Source organism: Agelaius phoeniceus, chromosome 5, assembly GCF_051311805.1.
Source record: "Agelaius phoeniceus isolate bAgePho1 chromosome 5, bAgePho1.hap1, whole genome shotgun sequence".
Taxonomy (NCBI): domain Eukaryota; kingdom Metazoa; phylum Chordata; class Aves; order Passeriformes; family Icteridae; genus Agelaius; species Agelaius phoeniceus.
The window spans coordinates 16,257,020-16,277,710 of NC_135269.1; the positions used below are offsets into that span (position 1 = coordinate 16,257,020).

The following is a 20,691-nucleotide window of genomic DNA, read 5'->3' on the forward strand; positions in this document are numbered from 1 at the left end:
GGCAATTGGCCAACACTATGGGAAAAGTCAGAAAGCTGACTGCTTCCTCCTGAATGAACTTTGCAATGTCCCAGTGTATAGTGGTGACACATGTACTGTATGAACTCATATTACATTTATTTATGGAAGCAAACATCATTTCCTACAAAGCCTAAGTGACATAGAAAGAACAACTATTTCATTCATGTCATTTTACATTAAAAATAGAAAATTTCTTACCATTGTCTTTGGAAGAAGACCAACAAGTTTTGATGGAAACCAGAATGGAAAGAGTCATGCTAAGTGGGGGGATGCTGAGTGAACACTGAATCCACTCTTCACACAGAATGGTAAAATTATTCCTTTAATGTGTATTTAGTCTTTTTTCACAAGGACCTTTAATGCTCAAAGTGCCAAAATAGTAAGAGAAAAAAAACTCTAAGATACTGTCAACTTTAGAAATAGAAGTGAGAAAATTTGTTTCACAGACTGATTCTGCTTCTTTTTAAATGAAAGTAAAATAGCCACAACTTCCAGTGCATAATTTTTTATGATGTCTGTATGTCCATTAAAATCAATGATCAAAAAATTTCATATAAGCTTTGGAGTACTCACCTGACCTGCACAGAAAGCATATTCTCCATGAAGATGTATGACATTTGTGTGACAGCTTCTTGCATCCACAGACATTAAGGGTTTTGCTTGGTTTTGTTGTTGTTGGGCAGGGAGGCATGGGGATTGGTTTTTTGTGGGTTTGTGTGTTTGAATACAGTGTCCATGCTCCCAAGGGAAGCTAGAGTATAAAGCGCTGGAGAAATCCCAGAGAATTATTGAACACCATCCCAGCATGTTCCCCAGGACATCTCCTCTTTCACATACCCAGCTGATGCCAACAGATCCAACTGATCCCAAATGGTCCCATTTTCCTGGGATAGAAAAGATGGGGAAAAATTTCCAGAACCCTCATGGTGGGTTGACTGGCTGAATGGTAGGTACCCATCCAGCCACTCAGTAATTTCCTCTTCTTAACTGGACAGGGGAGAGAAAATATAACAAAAGGCCCCCAGGTCAAGATAAGGACAGTGAGAGATTGTTCACCAATTACTGCTATGGGCAAAAGAAACTCAACTTGAGAAAAATTAGTTTATTGCTAATCAAATTAGGAAGTATAATGAGAAATAAAACCAAGTTTTTCAGCACCTTCCTCCACCCTTCCCTTCTTCCCAGGCTCAGCTTCACTCCCAATTTCTCTACCTCTTCTCATCCAGCAGGGAGAATGGGTGTTGTGGTGAGTTCATCTCACATTGTCTCTGCTGCTCCTTCCTCCTCAGGGGGAGAACTCCTCACATGCTTTTCCTGCTCCAGTGTGGGCTCCCTCCAAAGGAAAGTAGGTCCTTCAAGAATTTCTCCAACATAAGTTCTTTGCAAGGGTTGTTTTGATGAAGTGCTCCAGCACGCATCCCTTTCCATGAGGTGCAGTCCTTCTCCAATGAGGGCTTCTCTCTCCACAGATTCTGCCAGGACAGATTCTGCTCCAGCACAGGCTTCCCTTGGAGTCACAGCCTCCAGACATCCCCCTGCTCTGGCATGGGCTCCTTTGGGGGCTGCAGGTGGATCTCTGCACCCTTCCTGCCCTCCAGGGACTGCACAGGCTCAGCCACCTCTCTGTGGGCTGAGCCTGGAATCTCAGGGGAATCCCAGCTCTGGAGCAACTCCTGCTCCTCCTTCTGCCCTTCCCTGGATGTTTGCAGAGCTGTTCCTCTCACATTCACACTCCTCTCTTTCACCTGCTGTTGTGCAGTATCTTTTACACTTTCTTGAATATGTAATCACAGAGGTGCTACCAGTGTTGCTGAAGGGCTCAGCCTTGACCAGCAGCAGGTCCATCGTGGAGCTGGGGGAAGCTTCTGGCATCTTCTCAGAGAAGTCACCTCTGCAGTCCACCCCATCACCAAAACCTTGCCACACAAACCTAACACTCCTTTAACTCAAGTTTCTCATTACATTTGCTACAGCTTCCTGAACACACTTTACTCCCAAATGACCACTGGCAGAATGACACCAACAGGTTGATTTAACAATAATGATAACAGTTTCTTGTGTCTGGCATGGAGATTTTATAGATGTTTGAAGAACAAAGGGATTCCAACATATGCACCTCGTTCTGAGCTTGCAAAATACTTAGAAAGGGAAAACTCTGAGACTTTTTTCTCTTTTACCAAAACATGAAAGGACCCTTCAGAGGATTGTGTATTCCCTCACCAGGCTGTGCACATCAACACCAGCAACATCAGCATAGAGTTCAGGCACCACTGGCTCAGGCACCTGCAGCACTGTGTGCCCATTGCTGGTCTTCATGGCTGTTTTCAGGGAGCACAAGAGCTGTGCTGGGGAAGGCCGGTCAGCTGCACTCCACTGCCAGCAGGACTTCATGATGCAGTACCTGTAAATCATGAAATGATGAAATTATGCCTTCATGCAAAGAAATGTACCTTAGGTCTTCCCTTTGGATACTTTGTTCACTTCAGAGTATATCCTATCACTTAGAAGAGAAAAATTATTCCCCAGCAGTGCTGTACCTTGCAAGAAAACACTGGAGCAGCAAATGGCAAGGGCACTTAAGCAAACAGAAACAAGTGTCATTTTCAACAGAAGGGAATGGAAACAAGTGTCATTTTCAAGAGGAGAACAGAAAGGTTTTGGCCACAGAGGTTTTATGCAGCAGAACTCAGTAAGGAGATGTGGCAGACACAAATCTCCTCAGCTAACAGATTATTCTCAGTATAGTCTAGACTTAGAAATCTTGTGTAAAATCTCATTTTCTACGTCTCGTTTCCATTTAGCTCTGCCAACCTCATGTTCAATTGTCCATAAAGAGAGTGGCTTACATGGCTTGCTGGCAGCTCGAGGGCTGCTTCATAATGTTCTGTTTCTGCAGGTATGATAAGATGTCAGAAGGTGGCACCTCAGGATATGGTGGAGCACCTGGAAGGGCAAAAGGAGCAATAGTAGAAAACTCTATGGCAGTGGTTACAGAGAGCAGCTTCTGTGCAAGGTTGTCTTCCTTCCCTATCAAAATCTGGTTTTCTTTCTACACAATTCACAATAACAGAAGGTCTAAAAGGAATTGACGAGACTTTGCAAATTGGAAAAAAAGAGGGTGCTTATTTAAATGGCCCAACTTTACATTCTAAAATTAGAGATTTTGGGTCTTGTTAATTTGCTGCTTCTTTATGTATTTTTTTTATTAGCATTAAATCTTCTTACCTAATGTAATCATTTCATACAGTAGAATTCCAAAAGACCATCTGCAAGAAAAGAAAACAAAGTGATGTTTTTTGCTGGCTTAAATACATTAAAACTAGGCATGGCCTGCAGACAGGAGAAAGAATGAGCTGTAAAAGTGGAGTGTTATGCTGAAACTAGATCTGCCTTCCTGTGAATTTCAGGACATGAAATGATACATAAAGGAGTAAAAGAGACAGGTGAACTTCTAGTCCCAAAATGAAGCCATACATGTCTGCCTTGATGGTAGGGAATTTGTTCAGGAGCCTCTCTGGTGCCTGCCACTTGACGGGCACTTTCCGTGTGACTGAGCTGGCACCGTGTGCGTGAGTTTCGTAGGCCAGGCCCAAACCACAGAGCTTGGCAGTGAAGTTGTGATGGAGAAGGACATTCCTGGCAGCAATGTCACCATGGAACAAGTTCTTTTCTTCGAGATAAGCCTGGGAAATTGGAAAAGAAAGAAAACAGGAAATTTAATTGATACAAATTTTCACTGAGTTTATGCTTGTCTTCAGCACTGTGAAGTTACATGTTCTCACCAACATAAAGGAAGCATATTTTCACAAAGCCTTTATTCTCAGTGCTTAGGCCAAGAAGACTTAAGCCACCACACAAACTTGTGTTGCAATCAAGTAAGAAGGAAAAAATGCAACCAACCTGAGCAGACTTACCAGAGCTGCTGCAACCTGCTGTCCAACCTCATATACCTGCTTCTCAGTGAGGTCATAGGGGACACCATCCATTGCCATTACATCCTAGATACAAAATAAGAGACATTGGTTAAAACAAATGCCACAGCAGTAGGATTGTGGGGAATGTTTCCTTCTAATCTATCTAATCTTATGCTCCTCCTTCTCACAATTGCTCATAAATTGACTGAAATGTAGGAGGACGTGGATGGGTGATGCTGAGGGTATGTTGAGTAAGACAAATATATTAGAGACACTAGTGGGCAAATTGACACATGGGGAAAAAATTAATGTTAGACAGAAATTGTCAGAATGACAGTGAAGAATGACAATCCACACAGATGAAAGATATATTATAAATTAGAATGATGAGTAGAAAACCGCATTTCTAACACATTAATTGGGCACCTGGTATGAGACTAACTGTCTATCTCTCCTACCACCCTGCCTATAACAGTGAGAGATGAGAGAGAGAATAAGGTAAACACACAATGTTCTTCCTGTGCCATTTTACAGCCCACAGATACATTCTACTTAAAAACTTCCTTAGATGGTTATGGTTTCCACATGTTCAGTAACCTTTGAAAGGTTACCTTCCATAACTGACCTAATATGAACTGTCAGTATCCACACCAGTCAGTGGCAAGACATTCCATTAGTCAAATCCTCAGATCATGAAGAATCACCTCCATTTGTTTGTTTTGAACATGACATGTACTGGCTTTATTTCCTACCACTTGGACCTTCTGCTGAACAGGACAGGAAGCAATCCTCTATTTAGAGTTTCAGATGTAGAAGAGTGATGGATTTAGACAGTAATAGCAGAGTTTTGTTTCTGTGCCTTTTGTAACAATGAGTCATAGAATCAGAATATGCTGAAGTGGAAGCGATCCACAAGGACCACTGAGTCCAACTCCTGACCCTGCACAGGACATCCCAACAACCCCACCCTGATCCCGACAGTGTTGTCCAAACACTCTTGGAGCTCAGACAGCCTTGGAGCTGTGACCATTCCCTGGAGCACCTCTTCAGTGCCCCAGCACGCTCTGTGGGAAGAATATCCTCCTGCTATCCAATCTAAACCTCCCCTGATATTTAGGCTCTTTTTTAGCTTGAGTTAACATTTTCACTGGACTCATACTATCAGACCTCATCCCACCAGATTTTACCACTCATCAGCAATGGGCAGACATGAAGCCATCATTCATATATAAGAAACTTCTTCCTGTGCATTATTTCATTTTTAACTATGCTGAATTTTATCTGTTCTTTTTATTGGCAAGTCTCTCAATCTTGGAAGATCCTTCTGCAATTCCTTTGGGTCTGCCCTCGGCTTTACTGGCTGGAATCATCAGCAAATATCCTCACGTCATTGTCATCCCATTTTTAGGTTATTAATACACGGAATGAACAGCACCATGTCCTAGATAGCTGACCTCCCTTCAGTGCAAGTGCCAACCTTTCATTCTTATATTCTATTTCCTGTCTTTACCAATTAGTTATCATCCCATGACCTTCCCCTGCGTTGTAACTGCTCTGCTTTCTTAAAAGCATTTGGAGTGAGACATGATTCAGATGGCTTTATGAATTCATTCTAATTCCAGTGCCTGTAATGCCCTTCAATGATCTGCCAAGTTGGACCTGTGTAGAACTTCTTTGGAGCATGGAAATAATTTTGATTGATATAGAGGGATGCATGGAGAGATGAAAAGAAATTATAACTTATGGATAGATATGTACCTAAGGAATTTAAGAAGCTGTTCTATTATCATTTCTTTTGACTCACCTTCCGACATGTCCACAGAAATGTCAGCAGGTCACCAAGAGACACATCTTCCATGATCATATAAAGTGGGAGCTGGTCTACACAACATCCAAACAATTCAACCAAGTTCTCATGATGGCCAAGATTTTGATGGAATTTAATCCTTCCCAAGAAATCCTTTACTTTCTGGGGACTAGTTGGATCTGAGAGAACAAAAGAAAACAAATTGAAAACAAAACAACAACAAATGGAAGCAGCAAAGAACAGGTTGACAGCTAAAACCAACATGGTCAGCAATCTTTAATCCTACCAAGACATTCCTACAAGAACATCTTGGACTTTCTGTACTGAACATAGCTTGTTCTTGCCCAGTATTGATGGCAACGCTCTGCCCAGCACCATGTCTGGGATACAGAGACTGTACCAAAGTGGATGCTGACCACGGCCCATACCTTGCAAGGCTTTCAACACCACAGCCTTAGTCTTCCCAGAGCTCCCAGTTTCCAACTGTGCTCTGTAGATGCTCCCATAGGCACCAAGTTTTATCAGCTGCAAGCTGTGTGGTAAGAGTTTCTCTCGTGGTATCTCTAATTCTTTCAGAGTCAAGGATGCAGAATTTAGGAGGCTCTCCACAGAGCTCTCACTCAGCTGGATGTAGTGGTTCTCTGTTGAGCAGGGTTCCTGCTGATTCTTTCTTGTCACTGACAAAAGCAAACACATATGATGCATAAAAGCAGACAGATGAACTCTTGTAATAGATGCCAGTGCTCATCCTCCCATGCTCTTTAATTTTTGCTCCACAGTGTTTCAGAAATCAGGGCAAAAAAAGGGACTGTTATTTTATCCTACTTATCCTGGCCCTTGAAGAGGACAAAGAATTTATCTCCCACTCTATTTGATGAAAAGACAGAATCAGTCTAGAAATTTCTCCCAGAGTTAACTACATAACCTTTATGGATAAGACACATTTGGACTTCATTTCAAAGTGCTCAAGCAATGAACATTTTCTTTTATTACCAGTTCTCAATTGTTTCTCTTAATATAGGCACAAGTTCTGTTTCCCTCTACATACACAAAATTAGCTCAGAACTGTATTTTCATTTCCACACAGCCACATGTGTACCAACAAACCTTTCCCTACCCCCTCACCAGTTCTACTTCACCCTGTTCTACTACCTACTACCCCCTCACCCTGTTCTACTTCATGTTATCTCCATAGGAAGAGGGTGACAGCAGCTCGAAATTAAATTTCTTAAATGGCAGTATAGAAAATGCCTTAACTAGGTGTAATCTACACCAAAATTACTATCATTCATAATTACCCCCGTAAAACTCTCCTTGCAGCAGCCTCCAGGAACTGTTACATAAATACACTTTGCAGCTCTTGTGATGTTACCACAGCATGTTAAACAGCCCACATGGCATGATGCTTTAGATTTTCTCAGGTCCATCTATACTACAGCTTCCACCACTGCTGCTGCAAAGTGAAGTAAATCAGTGTTCACAATTTTTCTAATGTTTACTGGATTGCTGAATACCACTCAGAATCCTCATAAATGGTTTTGCCTAACAGCTCAAGTGATGGGGAAATGGAATTGGCTTCTGGCTGTATTGGCCATATTGTATTGGCCAATACTCTTTCCTCTGGTTGAAAAGCATTTTTTTACCTGGGGTTGTGGCTGGTGCTGATTGCTCCCGCTTTGCTCGCAGGCCACGGCAGTGAAGCCAGAGGATCACAGTGAGCACAATGACAAAAACTCCCACCAGGAGAACTGGGACAACGATCACTTCTGTTTGATGTTCACGCACAACTGCCAGCAGAGAAAGAAAATGGAAAACCAAGGAGTTGCTACATGGTTATACAGAAACAGTGTGCTGTAGCAACAATCCATTTCAGTAACTTCCAACCTCAAAAGTGTGTGTTCCATCCTCTGGAACAGCTGAACACTGTTAGTGCTGCCACCTTATTTTTCAAAGGTGCTGAGTACCTAAACAGTATGAAATCACTAAGATTCCCACACCTAACATCACTTATTTAGATGCTTTAATATGCAGGCCAGGAATTGTAGCCATTTGAAGTCACATCCACCAGTGAAACAGAAACAGCACTGGCAGCAGGACAGCAGGGAGATGGGACGGGCTGGATATTGCTGTGTCATCATGTGCAACTACAGCTCCAGCTCCTTCCAGTAAAATTACAAAGAGCATTTTAAAGGAAACTAGGTGTGGTCACCTTTGGAATCTGACTGGAAGACGTTGCAATTAGCAAGGCTTGTGAAGGTAACTATCTATCTTTCTCATGTCTCCAGATTTGGAGGTGGTTGAGACCATTTTTTCTGTTCCCAAAGATGGCAGAAAGTCATGAAATCAAAATTCCACAAAACTGGTCCTTTGGGACCTCATTCGAAGTAGTAATTCACTAAAATGGCTGAAATTATGTGAGATTTATCCAGCCACAGAGGCTTCATCCCCATAAACATTTCTTCCCTGAAACACAACACAGGGAAAGCTCCATCAAATCTTTCTGTGTGGGCTGGGATGCAGTGGAGGAGAAGAAAGGGCTTGGCACACTTTTTAGTGAACCTGGCCTTCCTGCAAGCATGTGAAATCCTATTAAAGGAATGTGTGAATCTTACCACATAGCTTGTCATTGCTATTGCACTCCAGCAGCATCCGTGAGAATCTTTTCACATCCCCTGCCATGTTCAGTTACAAGCAAGCAGGCCTCCAGCCCCCACTTTCTGCACAGACATAGAGAATAATAACAAAGTTTATTGGGAGAAAGGATGATGATAAATCAAGAAGTGAAGTGAATAGGGAGCTTTCTACCCCTTACAATCAGTGGCTGCAGGGAGCAGCACTGGGATTTGAAGGCTTGCAGAATGACACAGGACATCCACTATCATATCCTATGGATGATGCACTGCATGACCAGAGAGAATTTAGGGTTAAGCTTGTTCTACAGTGCTCCACAAGCAAATGAGGACCCCCTAGTCCTGAAGGCTGGCATATGTACAAAAATCCATAGATATGAACCTAATTATATTTACAGAACATATAATACCTTCCTAGCTAACACATTTCTAAGATGCCAGAATGGCTCAGCATTTTATCTTCTGGTCTATTACAAGTGAACAGATCAGCAGCATGCAGAGAAAATGCCATTCCCGACTACAGTCCTTGCCACAACTCCTACCGTTGCTGTACAAAGATAAGGAGAAAAAAGAGTTGTCATTAGGGCTCTCTGTTACCAACTCCTGAGCACTGCCAAGTCTGTAGGTATTCTGAAGCACAACAGCTGCATCTCTTCTGCATTTGTAGCTGAAAATCCACAGCCTGTACAAGCATCCACCTTGTTTAGTCACTGCTTCTTATAAACATTGCCAAAATGTAAGACTTAACAGCTTTGCAAACAGTATTATCTAGAACATTTTATAGGAATTGTAACTTCTATCCTGTAAGCGCCTACTGTGCTTTCAGATATGAGTTTTAGGCAATTAACCTCAATGGCAAATATAGGGCATTGAGTTTATGGAATTTAGTGATGAAATATTTAACAGTTTGTTCTCATGCTTAAAATTAATAAGTGAAATTATTTGTTACCAGTTGCACATCAGAGACAGCAGAGAGAGGCAAATGGAATATACCTGTGCTTTAAGGTATCACAAAAAGTCTGTTTCCTTTTTTTATTTAATTTCATTCTTAATGTGCTAGCAGATTTACCTGGTTCCAAGGTTGGCTATACCAGGAATCCAGTCAAAGGAGTAATAACACAGCAATAATACCAAGCTTTTCAGGTACACTCTGAAGTGCAAGCATACTGAAACAACCCACCTCAGCTCTAACACACACACACACACACACACACACACACACACACACACACATGTACACACAAATAAACAGGACCAGTCCTGGCTTCCTTCATTCTCAGATACACACAGACTTCAGGACCATTAGTCAGCAATCATATTGTATAAGTCATGAACAGTCCAAGCTCCATCTTAAAACTTGCCAATGGCTTTGCACAGGTGCTTACTAGAAATGCACACTGACATTTACACACCATGCATGCACAGGCACACAAAAGCACATACACCCCCATTGGTGCTTACAAAGAGTGCAGCAAAGATCCATGGAAAAAGCTCTGACACAGCAGCCATTTCTACACTGGTCCCTCTCTGTAAAAAAGATTCCTCCCTACTCTTTATGCACCTCCCAGCAGTGATGCCAGTGGGTGGCACTCATGTTTTCCAGCCACACTCAGGGCAGAACCGTGGGATCCCGGAATGAAAACACTGGCAGTCACTGGCACTTTATTTGCCCTGGCACTCCCATGCGCTGCGGTTTCTTATGGAGGTGTAAGCACTGGAAAAGATTGATTACAGAAGCCCACTTACACTCTTTCTCTCTATCCTCTCACAATACTCACCAAGCAGAAAAAGAAGTTTTGCTCACTATGGTAATTCTGAAGTGCCTTTCAGTGCTACTTTTCAGGCCAAGACTAAATAAATTCCTGTACTAGTCTGTTTCCGCAGCTTACTTGTCTAGCAGTAACATCACTGCAGTTCTTACATTCCTATACTCACAAGGAGAATGGTAACTCAGAAATCCACAGAACTCACATTATACATTTAATATTTTTTGCAATGGGAGATACACAAAAGTTATGTGGAACTAATGTGTTCATGTGCATACTCAACACAGAACAGGACTTATTTTATTAGATGAAGACATTTTTCCAGTACCAAGACAGGATAAAGGAAGCAAAATATTTTAAAAGGTTCAAAATCTGCACCTCACTGGCATTCTGATTTTCCTTGCCTGTGGGTTAACACTGTACCAAGATCAGTGCTGTCTAGATCATGTGCACATATACACTGTGTTACTTCAATTTAGAATGTGCATTAGAGAATTTGTGCAATTTTAACTAAATGTCAGCTTGTTTATTCCACTGGATTTCTTAATATTCTTTTACACAGACTGAATTCCACTCACTGAAATTCACAGAATCATAGAGATTGGAAAAGATCATTAAAATCATCAAATCAAACAGCCCAGCACCACCACCATGTTCACCACTAAAACATGCCCTCATGTGCCACACCCACAGGCTTTTTGTACATTTCCAGGCATGGTGACTCCACCAACTTCACTGGGTAGCCTATCCCAATATTTAATGAATCTCAGCAAAGAAATTTTTCCTGATCTAATATAAACATCCTCTGACACAACTTGAGGCTGTTTCCTCTCGTCCTGTCCCTTGTTCCCCGGGAGCAGAGCCCAATCCCCCCCAGCTGTCCCCTCCTGTCAGGGAGTTTTGCAGAGCCAGAAGGGCCCCCCTGAGCCTCCTTTTCTCCAGACTGAGCCCCCCCAGCTCCCTCAGCCCCTCCTGGTGCTCCAGACCCTTCCCCAGCTCCGTTCCCTTCTCTGGACACGCTCCAGCCCTTCAATGTCCATTTCCTGTCCTGAGGTTCCCAGAAGTGCCCCAGGATCTGAGGTGTGGCCCCAGCAGTGCCAGCCCAGGGGACAGTCACTGCCCTGGCCCTGCTGCCACACCATGGCTGGCACAGCCCAGGTGCCATTGGCCTCCTGCCCCCCTGGGCACACCTGGCTCCTGTCCAGCCGCTCTCCCCAGCACCCCCAGGGCCTTTCCCAGCTTTCCAGCCCCTCTGCCCCAGCCTGGAGCTGCAGGGGGTTGGTGTGACCCAAGGCAGGACCCACGACCTGGCCTTGTTGAATCTCACACAACTGGCCTAAGCCCATGGATCCAGCCTGTCCAGATCCCTCTGCAGAGCCTTCTGACCCTTCTGAACCCAAATCCTGATGTCAAAGCTAAATATACAATGAAGACCACAGTACCTAAAAATAGCAGAAGCAGCTGCTCTTAGACAATGGGAAATACAAGGCAAAACCTTAGCAGAAGTTGAACTACAGTCACCTGCACTTGCAAACTGCTCCTAGCAGGCTACTTGGTGCTCGCTACACGTGGCACAGCAGTTCCACAGCCTGGCAGCAGTGACAAGTTAATTAGCCCCCATCCTACACCAACACTGCCCCTCTGTGCACATTTGCCAACAGGATGAACATTTGGGGAAAAGGCAGCATTTTGTTTCCAGCTGTGTTTGCTTGCCAAGCTGTTTTGCTGCCCTGGCAATTTAGACAAAGCACAGAGGGCAACACAGCGACAGGAATAAGCAGCTAGAAGGTGGCAGGTGTGGGAGCTGCTTAAACCAGTTCAGGAAACCCAAATAGTTAATGTGAATGTAGCTGAGCTGAACTAAGTGTTCACCAATGCCAAAAGAAGGGATTATCTCCTGTCTTTGCTGTCTTCTTATTGCTTGTTTTGCTCTCAAATGTGCAATTGATCACATGGTAAATTGATTCAAACCACTAACCAAGAAGGAAAAATCCACTGCTCTTTTGCCATGGTGATTTCCTGCCATTTTAGTGGCAGGTATTAGTCAGGGGTGAATGGCTAATTCATCTAAAGCTGCAGTGTGAAACCACTCCCTGTGCCAGCACAGATCCACAAGCACTGTGTGCCAGCAGAAACCTTACCATGATTTTTCCAGTCCCCTGTCATTCATTCTCAGATGGATATTGTCCCCATAGCAATAGCAGAAGCATTCACATAATTGTAAAACCCTATAGTAATCAATCCTCTCTGACATTTTATGGCCTTGAAGTTCTCATTATGTTATTTAAAATGCCAGAACGAAGACTTAAGAAGCCTGAGTGACAAACTTTGCGGTGAAGACTGAAAAGAAATATCAAGACTTAAGACGCCCATGGAATATATGGGAACAGACAGCTTGAATACTGCCCACACAGAAGCTGCCTGCTGCTTGCTCCTGCCATGTTCAGGAGAGTTAAGTTGTCCATATTCACAGCAAATATGCAGTTTTGCCCCTGAATATGTCTAATTTGTAAGCTATGAGCAGTTCCCATCATCAGTGCAAACATTCAAATCCTTGTGTAATGATTAGCTAAAGGTCTAAAGAAACAGCTGATTAATTAAATACAACAAAAACAAAGACTAAGATTCATCTAGATCTTTATTAGACCCTATAAAAAATGCTATGAGCTGACATGGACTTAATGCAGTTATTTCTCCAGACATCCTGTCCCATGTTAACTGCATACCACTTTATTATAAAAATAATAATAATAATAATTGTTTTTTAATAATTGTTGTAAAAATAATAATTGTTTTTCATGCACTAGTTGGGAGGACCAGCTGTAATGTGACTACAGGCACATAAAGAACAGCTGAGTAATTCAGTAATTTTCGTCCAGCCCACTGCCTGACTGATAAAAGACAAATCCTTAAACGTTATGTCTTCTACTCAATTTCTTGCAGGGGCAAAACCTTGCTCTCCAGCTTTGACCATTACTATTTCACTGCTGCTTTTATTATTTCCTTCCTCTTTTATCTGACCTTTAAACATGGTCAACAGTCAAGGCTTTGGCAACTGCTCTGCACAAGCGCACTGTGCTGGCTGTGCAGCAGGAAGGGAGAGGAGCTACCAGGGAACTGCAGGAACCAAAACAGCAGGAAACCACAGGTGTGAGCAGTTGTGGACATTGAATGTCAGAGAAGAGGGAGGAATAAAGCACCACTGTAAAGCAAACAGTGAAAAAGAGAGGTTTTTTTTCCCTGCCATGTCCACCATTTACTAAAAGCAGCATCCAAAACAAATAAAAAATGAGCCTGACAGGTTTCAGCCATCCATTTGTTAGGCTGCATATTCTGTCTCTTCTGCCAGCAGAAGACCTTATAGAGACTATTTCCAACAGCCTGGCAGACCATGTCACTTTTGCAAGGTTTCCCTGGCCCACGGAGTCACCTCATCTCTCACTGCAAGGCAGCTGTGGGTCACCAAGCAGCATCTTCACCTCTGCTGAATGGGAAATTCTGACCAGCCACACCAAAGTCCCTTCTGTCCTTGAGATCAAGGACTAAAAATAATATCCTGTTGCTTGCTGTAGCAATGTCTCAGCTGTAAAGATTTAGTATTATAACTCACTTTTGAAACAGCTGGTATAACTCACTTTTGAAACACTTTTGTAACACCCTGTAAGAAAACAGTATTTCAAAAATCAGATACAGAAACACAAGATTTTCTCTTGGTCCAAAATTAAAAGCAATACTGGAATATCAAACTTAGGCTAGCTGCTACAGAAGCATATTAAGAGAGTGGAAGAAAATTAGGCTGACCACTTTTGAAGAGCTAGATCACAGAGAAAACAGCAAATAATGAGGCCCATGCTGCTATTTGAGCAGGTGGTTACTTAGAGGAAACTTGGCTCCCTTTCAATAGAGCAGGAAAAACAGGCAAAGTTAACAGTCACTACTGCACTGAAAAATGAGTCAGGAGGACTCACTGCTGCTGTGCTTTATGCTAAAAATGTTAGCTCTAACTGGCACCATTTCAGTGGAGATATGCAAGTTCTTACGGTGCTAGGTTTTGCTTAGATCATCTACAAAAATTAATTTATTTGTGCTGCATAAGGAAATCTAAGTACAGAAGTGTGAAATGGTACAGAACCTGAATGAGGATTAAGACAAAGATATTTTTTTCTAATGCAGACATGGACTACTATAATTTCTGGAAAATTAACATATCTTGAACATTCCCAATGAACATATCTTGAAAATTAACATATCTTGAACATTCCCAATGAACTAAGGCCACCCAAAGTAATTCCTCACAGGTAATCTGAAGAATGAGTTAAAATAATAAAAAAACCCACGGAGTACATTACACCGAAGCCTTTAATGAGCAGGCTATTAAAAGTCTAGAGGCCAAACTTTCAACAGTACACTATTATCTATGGCTTCCTTTTATGAAAGCAAAAATCATATACTACTTTTGAAAATGTCTCCCTGCTGACTGAGCTCTGATTTTGCTGGTAGCTGTCTGTATTAAGCCTGTATCAAACCCCAGCACAAATACAAAAATTCTGAAAAACCGTGACAGCAAAAGCTATGACAGAACATGAGAAGAATGAAGGATTTTTGTTTCAAAGGACCATGCATACATATAGCTCTTGTTGTGAAAAATCAACTGTGGGATAAAAACACTGTATGACATCACATTGCTGCTTAATGGTTTCAGAAATCCAACATAAATCTGGTTTCATAAATTCACAGCCACCTGAAGCTGTGTAGATAACTTTAGTTTTAGTTTTCCAAGTTCTGGATGTTTCTTGGTGGATCTAACACAGATTTTGTTTGTCATTTAATCAGTAGCTCATGCACACACAGGTAAACACATAAAAATCTAGATATCTGCACCACTTTGGGTTAGAGATCACTGCATTACAATCAAGCAACAGTGATGGGAGTAAAATGGTAATTAGTTCCGAATTCAGCCCGAGGCATGTATTACTTAACTAAAGACTGGACATATTTATACACACATGCATAGCATCACCCTGTTTCAGTGAACTGAGGCTAATTTTATACAAAACTTAATTACTTTATTAATTTCTTCCTCTTTAAAAAAGGCCTATGAGCCATTTCATTCAAATTAGACAGAGTGTAGAGGACATCCCTCTTTTATTTTTTCCTCAAACCCCAACACCATTACGATCACAGAAATGGCTGTAAGTAGCTTCACTACCAGCAGTAAGCACATGCACATATGCACATGCACACACACAGACATATAGACTTTACAGTACAGCCACCTTCTAATTCAGGTCACATTTATGTTATTAAAAGTCTTTTAAGAAATTAATATTCATGGGCTGATCTTCCAGAAGTTCTTTCTCTCACTTACCTGAGTGACACCACGTCCTTTGCCCTGCGGTTGTCTTTTCCTGAAGCTCTCCGGCTGCCGGTTCCCAGTTTGTGAGGCCACTCCCAGTAACTCTGATGATTACCTTGGTAGGGTTGTAATTCTTATGATTAAGTTCCTCCTCACTGATTTTTCTACTCCAGTCCCGCCCAGGTTCAGCTCCTTGCTGCTCTAGGTCTCCCCAGCTGTCTCCCCAGGGATGTCCAACACGCAGCTGACAGGAAGGCACACACTTGCAGAACAGGTCTGTCTGGCTTCCACACACCAGCTGCTCATGGGCTGACGACAGAGACAGGCACAGCAAAGAGCCCCCCGGGCGGGCACCTGCAGTGGGGTTTGAAAGGCACACCAACACAGATCAAGAGGGACAGGTTATGTAATAAAAAGAATTCATACACTTCTGGCTACAGGTTCACATTTAAAAAGAATGGGCTCTTGGAACAGAAAATCTGTACAAAACCCCCAGGACTCCAGAGGCTGAAAAAGCATTCCATCAGGAACACAGTCTGCAAATGAAGAAAGAGATAAAAGACTAATGATATCAAAATATGCTACAGCAGACAGCAGAAACACAGGGTTTTTCACATTCTGCCTTGCCCCTTGGTGTCCCTCCTGCTTGGGCTGTGCATGCATTCTGCCAGAACTTTGGAAAGGTCTGGCAGAATGCATGGACAAACAATATTCCTGAACTTCCCTGTGACCTTTTCCTGCCATGATGCCCTAGGGGTCTCCATTGTGCTCCCTGGTGTCCTCAGCAGCCGTGGGGTCTAATCTTCATCACACCTCTGCATTTTAGTTCTGGGGACTTTCTTCCCAACCAATCCATGTATGCAAGCCCCAGCTGTTGGTCTGCCCTCCCCTGTCACTGATAAATCTTGTGTTAAGAGTTTCAGAAGCCTGAGTCCTGCCTATGTGAGTCTACACAAGATTATTTGCTTACCTACTTCACAGGAGTGAGAGGCAGTTGCATTTCAAGAGTAAACAACAGTTCTTGTTGAGAGACAAACTTCATTTCACACTCAGCAACTCGATGCAGGTGGCTTGGGGAAGATGAAGCAGATGATGTGATCTCTGCCAACTGTTTTGGCCAAACTCATCTACTCCTATTAACATTTTGTCACTGCATATAATTATGTTGTTGTGGGGAAAACTCTAGTTGTGGCACAATCAATACCTTTAGGTATCAAAAGACAATAGTTAATTTAAGAGAGACTTCTCCTTAGCATTATTCTTCCAGCTGTCATTAACCCATGTGTGCAAAATGGTGAAAAGCAGGAGTGATTTTTTCATTGCTTGATCTCTCTACAGACACTGGCAGGAGTGGGCAAAGTAGTATCAGTAAAACAGTCCTGTGATATGGATTTTTATCCCCTGAGAAACCAGGAGAGACATCTTCTAGATTGAAAATTTTCTTGAAATAGAAAGATCACTACAGCTGTAGAATGTAGGCCTAGACTCTGATTTCAGCTTTCCTCTCATTCTGGTACTAATTTGCATTGACTCTCTGTAGTGTTTTCTCCATGAAGGAGCAGGGGATCTGTCTTATACCTCATTCTCCATTAAATAGTAGTAAAATGCAAATAACAGTTCCTCATTTAAATGAGTTCCTTACTGAAATGAGTTACATTCCACAGGCACCCTCCTCAAGGGCACCTATGGGAAAACCTATTCAGATTCCTGCTTAAAAATATGACAACTGAAAATCTTCCTCCTTTCAGTTTCTACACCTCTCTACTGTGGAAGAGAGTGTGAAAGGCAAAGGGTTAAATATTCAGGGTAAGCATGTGCAAAAGCAGCAATGGCTGCAGCTTTTAATTTTCCCCACCAGTGTCCCTGTTGTGCTCCCAGTCTGACTGGTTGGATAAGATATTTTAATGGTTCAGAGTTCAGGCTTCAGCCTATATAATCCTCCTCATTCATCAACAAGCCTTTCCCCCTGCTTAGTGAAGTGACAGAAGTCATTTATTGTCCTGCGAAAAACAGACTTTTCCTGCTATGTCTTGTATTGTATGCGAATCCACAAAGAAAACATTGCCTGTTTAACATCCTCTATCCTTCTCTGTTTTTTCCTTATGATTAAGCACACTGAAAGGCAGCAGACTGGCAGTTTTATTAACATAACCATCCTCTTTATCTCCAAGACAGCTGGAGCACACGTAGAAACCATCCTAACCACACACGGCTGCAGCACCATAGCCTCAAGATGGGTTCTGGGACTAAGCAGTGAACTTCTTATTTTCACCTTCTAATATAAGACGTAAAACTGTGGCTTATAGCTGACAGGCTGTGACTGATCTTTTGGTAAACATAAGCCCACAGAGGTATAGAAACTCAGAAGCTAAGGGGCTAATGTCTAAGTCTCAAACAACAACAGCCAGGCAACTGCAGAGCCAAGCAAGGATCATTGGTAACAACACACTGTGAGAAAGAACAAGATGTGGCTGGGGAAGGGGCCATGCAGAGGAAGGACAGCACCTTTCTGGGACACACACCCTTGATGTAGTTTCTGCAGATAAGCACAACATGGCACAGCATAGGAATTATCTTAAAGCGAAAGAAAACCTCCCATCATTATCCCAAGCGTCTGCTCTGCTTCATGAGCTTTGCCTCTCAAAGTAGCAGGTTTCCTTAATCAAGAAAAATTACAAGCCTTTTTTGTTTAATGGCAATTCTGTTATGATTTTCAGTTCAGCCCTGCAGTATTTGTTATTTGAAATTTCCAAAGGTTGCACCATATGAAAATAAATAAAGTAGAAAACTGAAATGACCTAATGATTAGGAATCAATATTCATCAGCCAGCTGAAGGTCCAGTAATTTGCTAGCACTTTCTTTATTCAGGGATTTTACTCAGCTGCTTTTGAACCCCTGCAAAACTTTAGCAACACAATGCTCTGTGATAAATTTGCATTCATGCAACTTAGGTGAATAAATACTTAATTTTATTTTGAAGATAGAGTCTCAGCTTCAAACCAGCTATTCAGCTGGCAGTGAAATGAGCGGTGATGGCAAGAGATGAGCAAGTCTGCTGCATAATGAGAATACTAATATACCAAATAATTTAAAAACAGAACTAAGTTTGTGTTTGTGAGGATGAAAAAGGATAACAAGAGACAGCCCAAACCGTTAAACGTTTGGATATTGATCTGGAATGGGACATGACTTGGACCATGGACAATTCAGAAATGGGACTCTGCTATAAACCAGATAATTCCTATCTATTAACTCTTGACAAACCTTGAGTCTTGTTGCTCTTTCTCCAGAAAAAAATCTAACCTGATTTTGCCTAGTGCTGCAAACACATTCTCCAGCTTTTTTGGTTTCAATGATGCAAAGATCATAGAATCACAGAACAGTTTAGAAAGGACCTTCATAGACCATGCAGTTCCAATCCCCCTGCCGTGGGCAGAGACACTTTCCACTAGTCCCTACAGCCTGACCCTGAACACTTCCAGGGATGGGCATCCACAACTTTCTCAAGACAGCCTGTTCCAACTTCTCACCACCCTCACTGGCAAGTATTTTTTCCTTATATCCAATATAAACCTACTCTCCTTAGCCATAAACCTGCTGCTCGTTGAGCTGTCATTGCCGGCCCTGGTCTGACGTCTCCCTCCATCCCGCAGGCAGGGAGAGACTCCCTGAGGAAAGCAGCAGAAGCTCCACGCAGCTTTAAACTCAGAGGTTAAGAAGTACTTTTGCGTTACTGTCAGGAGAGCCCCTAAAACCACCGCAGCCCGTTTGGCACGGCAGCTCCTGCGGCCCGCCGCGCCCGGGGGCGGGGCAGGGCCGGGCACGGGTCGGAGGGCGGCCCTGCTGCGCCGGGGCTGTGGGCACGGAGGGCCGCACCTCCACTGCTCCGGGCCCAGGGGTGGCACCGCGCCGGGCACGGGGCGGAGGGAGGCCGCGCTGCCCAGCACGCCCAGCCCGGTCCCGTTTGACATCCTCTGTCCTTCTCTGCTTTTTCTTTATGGTTAAGCACATTGAAAGGCAGCAGACTGGCATTTTTATTAACATAACCATCCTCTATCTGCAGGACAGCTGTAGCACACGTAGAAACCACCCAGACCACACACCCGGCTCGGTTGGATGGATGGGCAGAGCCCAATAAGATGATATTTAATAAGTCCAAGTGCCGAGTCCTGCATTTTAGCTACAGTAACCCCCTGAAACGCCATAGGCTGGGGACAGTGTGAATGGACAGTGCCCAGGCAGAAGGGGACCTGGGGGCACTGGTCAATAGCCACCTGAACACGAGCCAGCAGTGGTGGCCAAGAAGGCCAGTGGCATTCCTGGCCTGTATCAGGAATAGCGTGGCCAGCAGGAGCAGGGAGGTCATTCTTCCACTGTACTCGGCACTGGTGAGGTCACACCTTGTGTGCTGTGTGCAGTTCTGGCCACTCAGTTTAGGAAGGACGTTGAGAGGCTTGAGCACACCCAGGGAAGGCAACGAGGCTGGTGAGGGGCTTGGAACACAAGCGCTGTGAAGAATGACTGAGGAAGCTGGGGGTGTTTAGCCTGGAGAAAAGGAGACTCAGGGGGGACCTTATCACTCTCTACAGCTCCCTGAAAGGTGGGTGTAGTCAGGTGGGGTTGGTCTCTTTCTCCAGGCAGCAACTGACAGAACCAGAGGACACAGGCTGTGCCAAGGGAAATATAGGTTGGATATTAGGGAAAAGTTTTTTATGGAAAGAGTGATAAAGTACTGTCATTGTCTGCCTGGGGAGGTGGTGGAGTCACCATTCCTGGACGTGTTTAAAAAAAGACTGGATGTGGCACTCGGTGTCATGGTTTACTTGAGGCGTTAGGGTATGGGTTGCACTCGATGATCTTGAAGATCTCTTCCAGCCTAGTGATTCTGTGATTCTGTCTGTGATGCCGTACAGAGCCGGCCGCGGCGGCGCTGGAAGCGATGGGCAGGCGGGACACGGAGCTGGGACACGGAGCCGGGAGCCGGAGCCGGGACACGGTGCCAGGCCACAGCCACAGCCACAGCCCGGCGCCGCGGAGCGCCAACCGCGCCGCCCTCCCGGCCGCCGAGCTATCCCAAGCGATTGTGTTCGTGAAACACAGAATCAACCGAGCTCGTGCGCCCGGGCAATGAGCGGGCGGGAGGGGCGGGCACGGCTGCCGGGCGGCGTTTGGTGTCCCGTTACCGCCCGCCCCGTC

At 43.6% G+C, this 20,691-nt stretch overlaps 1 protein-coding gene across 3 annotated transcripts; it reads right to left on the bottom strand.

Annotated features, from left to right (window-relative positions):
- Nucleotides 1-1,108: 1,108 nt before the first annotated feature.
- On the bottom strand, nucleotides 1,109-15,757 carry STYK1 (serine/threonine/tyrosine kinase 1). Of its 3 annotated transcripts, none has more exons than XM_077178395.1 (10): nucleotides 15,507-15,757; nucleotides 8,355-8,459; nucleotides 7,386-7,529; nucleotides 6,171-6,419; nucleotides 5,740-5,921; nucleotides 3,936-4,019; nucleotides 3,496-3,704; nucleotides 3,247-3,287; nucleotides 2,868-2,964; nucleotides 1,109-2,422 (listed from the first exon to the last, which is right to left on the bottom strand). In XM_077178395.1, the coding sequence occupies exons 2-10, from the start codon at nucleotides 8,419-8,421 to the stop codon at nucleotides 2,218-2,220; spliced, it is 1,278 nt and encodes a 425-aa protein (XP_077034510.1). In that variant the 5' UTR covers nucleotides 8,422-8,459; nucleotides 15,507-15,757; the 3' UTR covers nucleotides 1,109-2,217. The 3 variants fall into 3 exon arrangements, with proteins under 3 accessions (XP_077034510.1, XP_054487135.2, XP_077034511.1); XM_054631160.2 differs by lacking the exon at nucleotides 15,507-15,757 and adding an exon at nucleotides 9,834-10,051; XM_077178396.1 differs by lacking the exon at nucleotides 15,507-15,757 and adding an exon at nucleotides 8,915-8,994.
- Nucleotides 15,758-20,691: the final 4,934 nt, after the last annotated feature.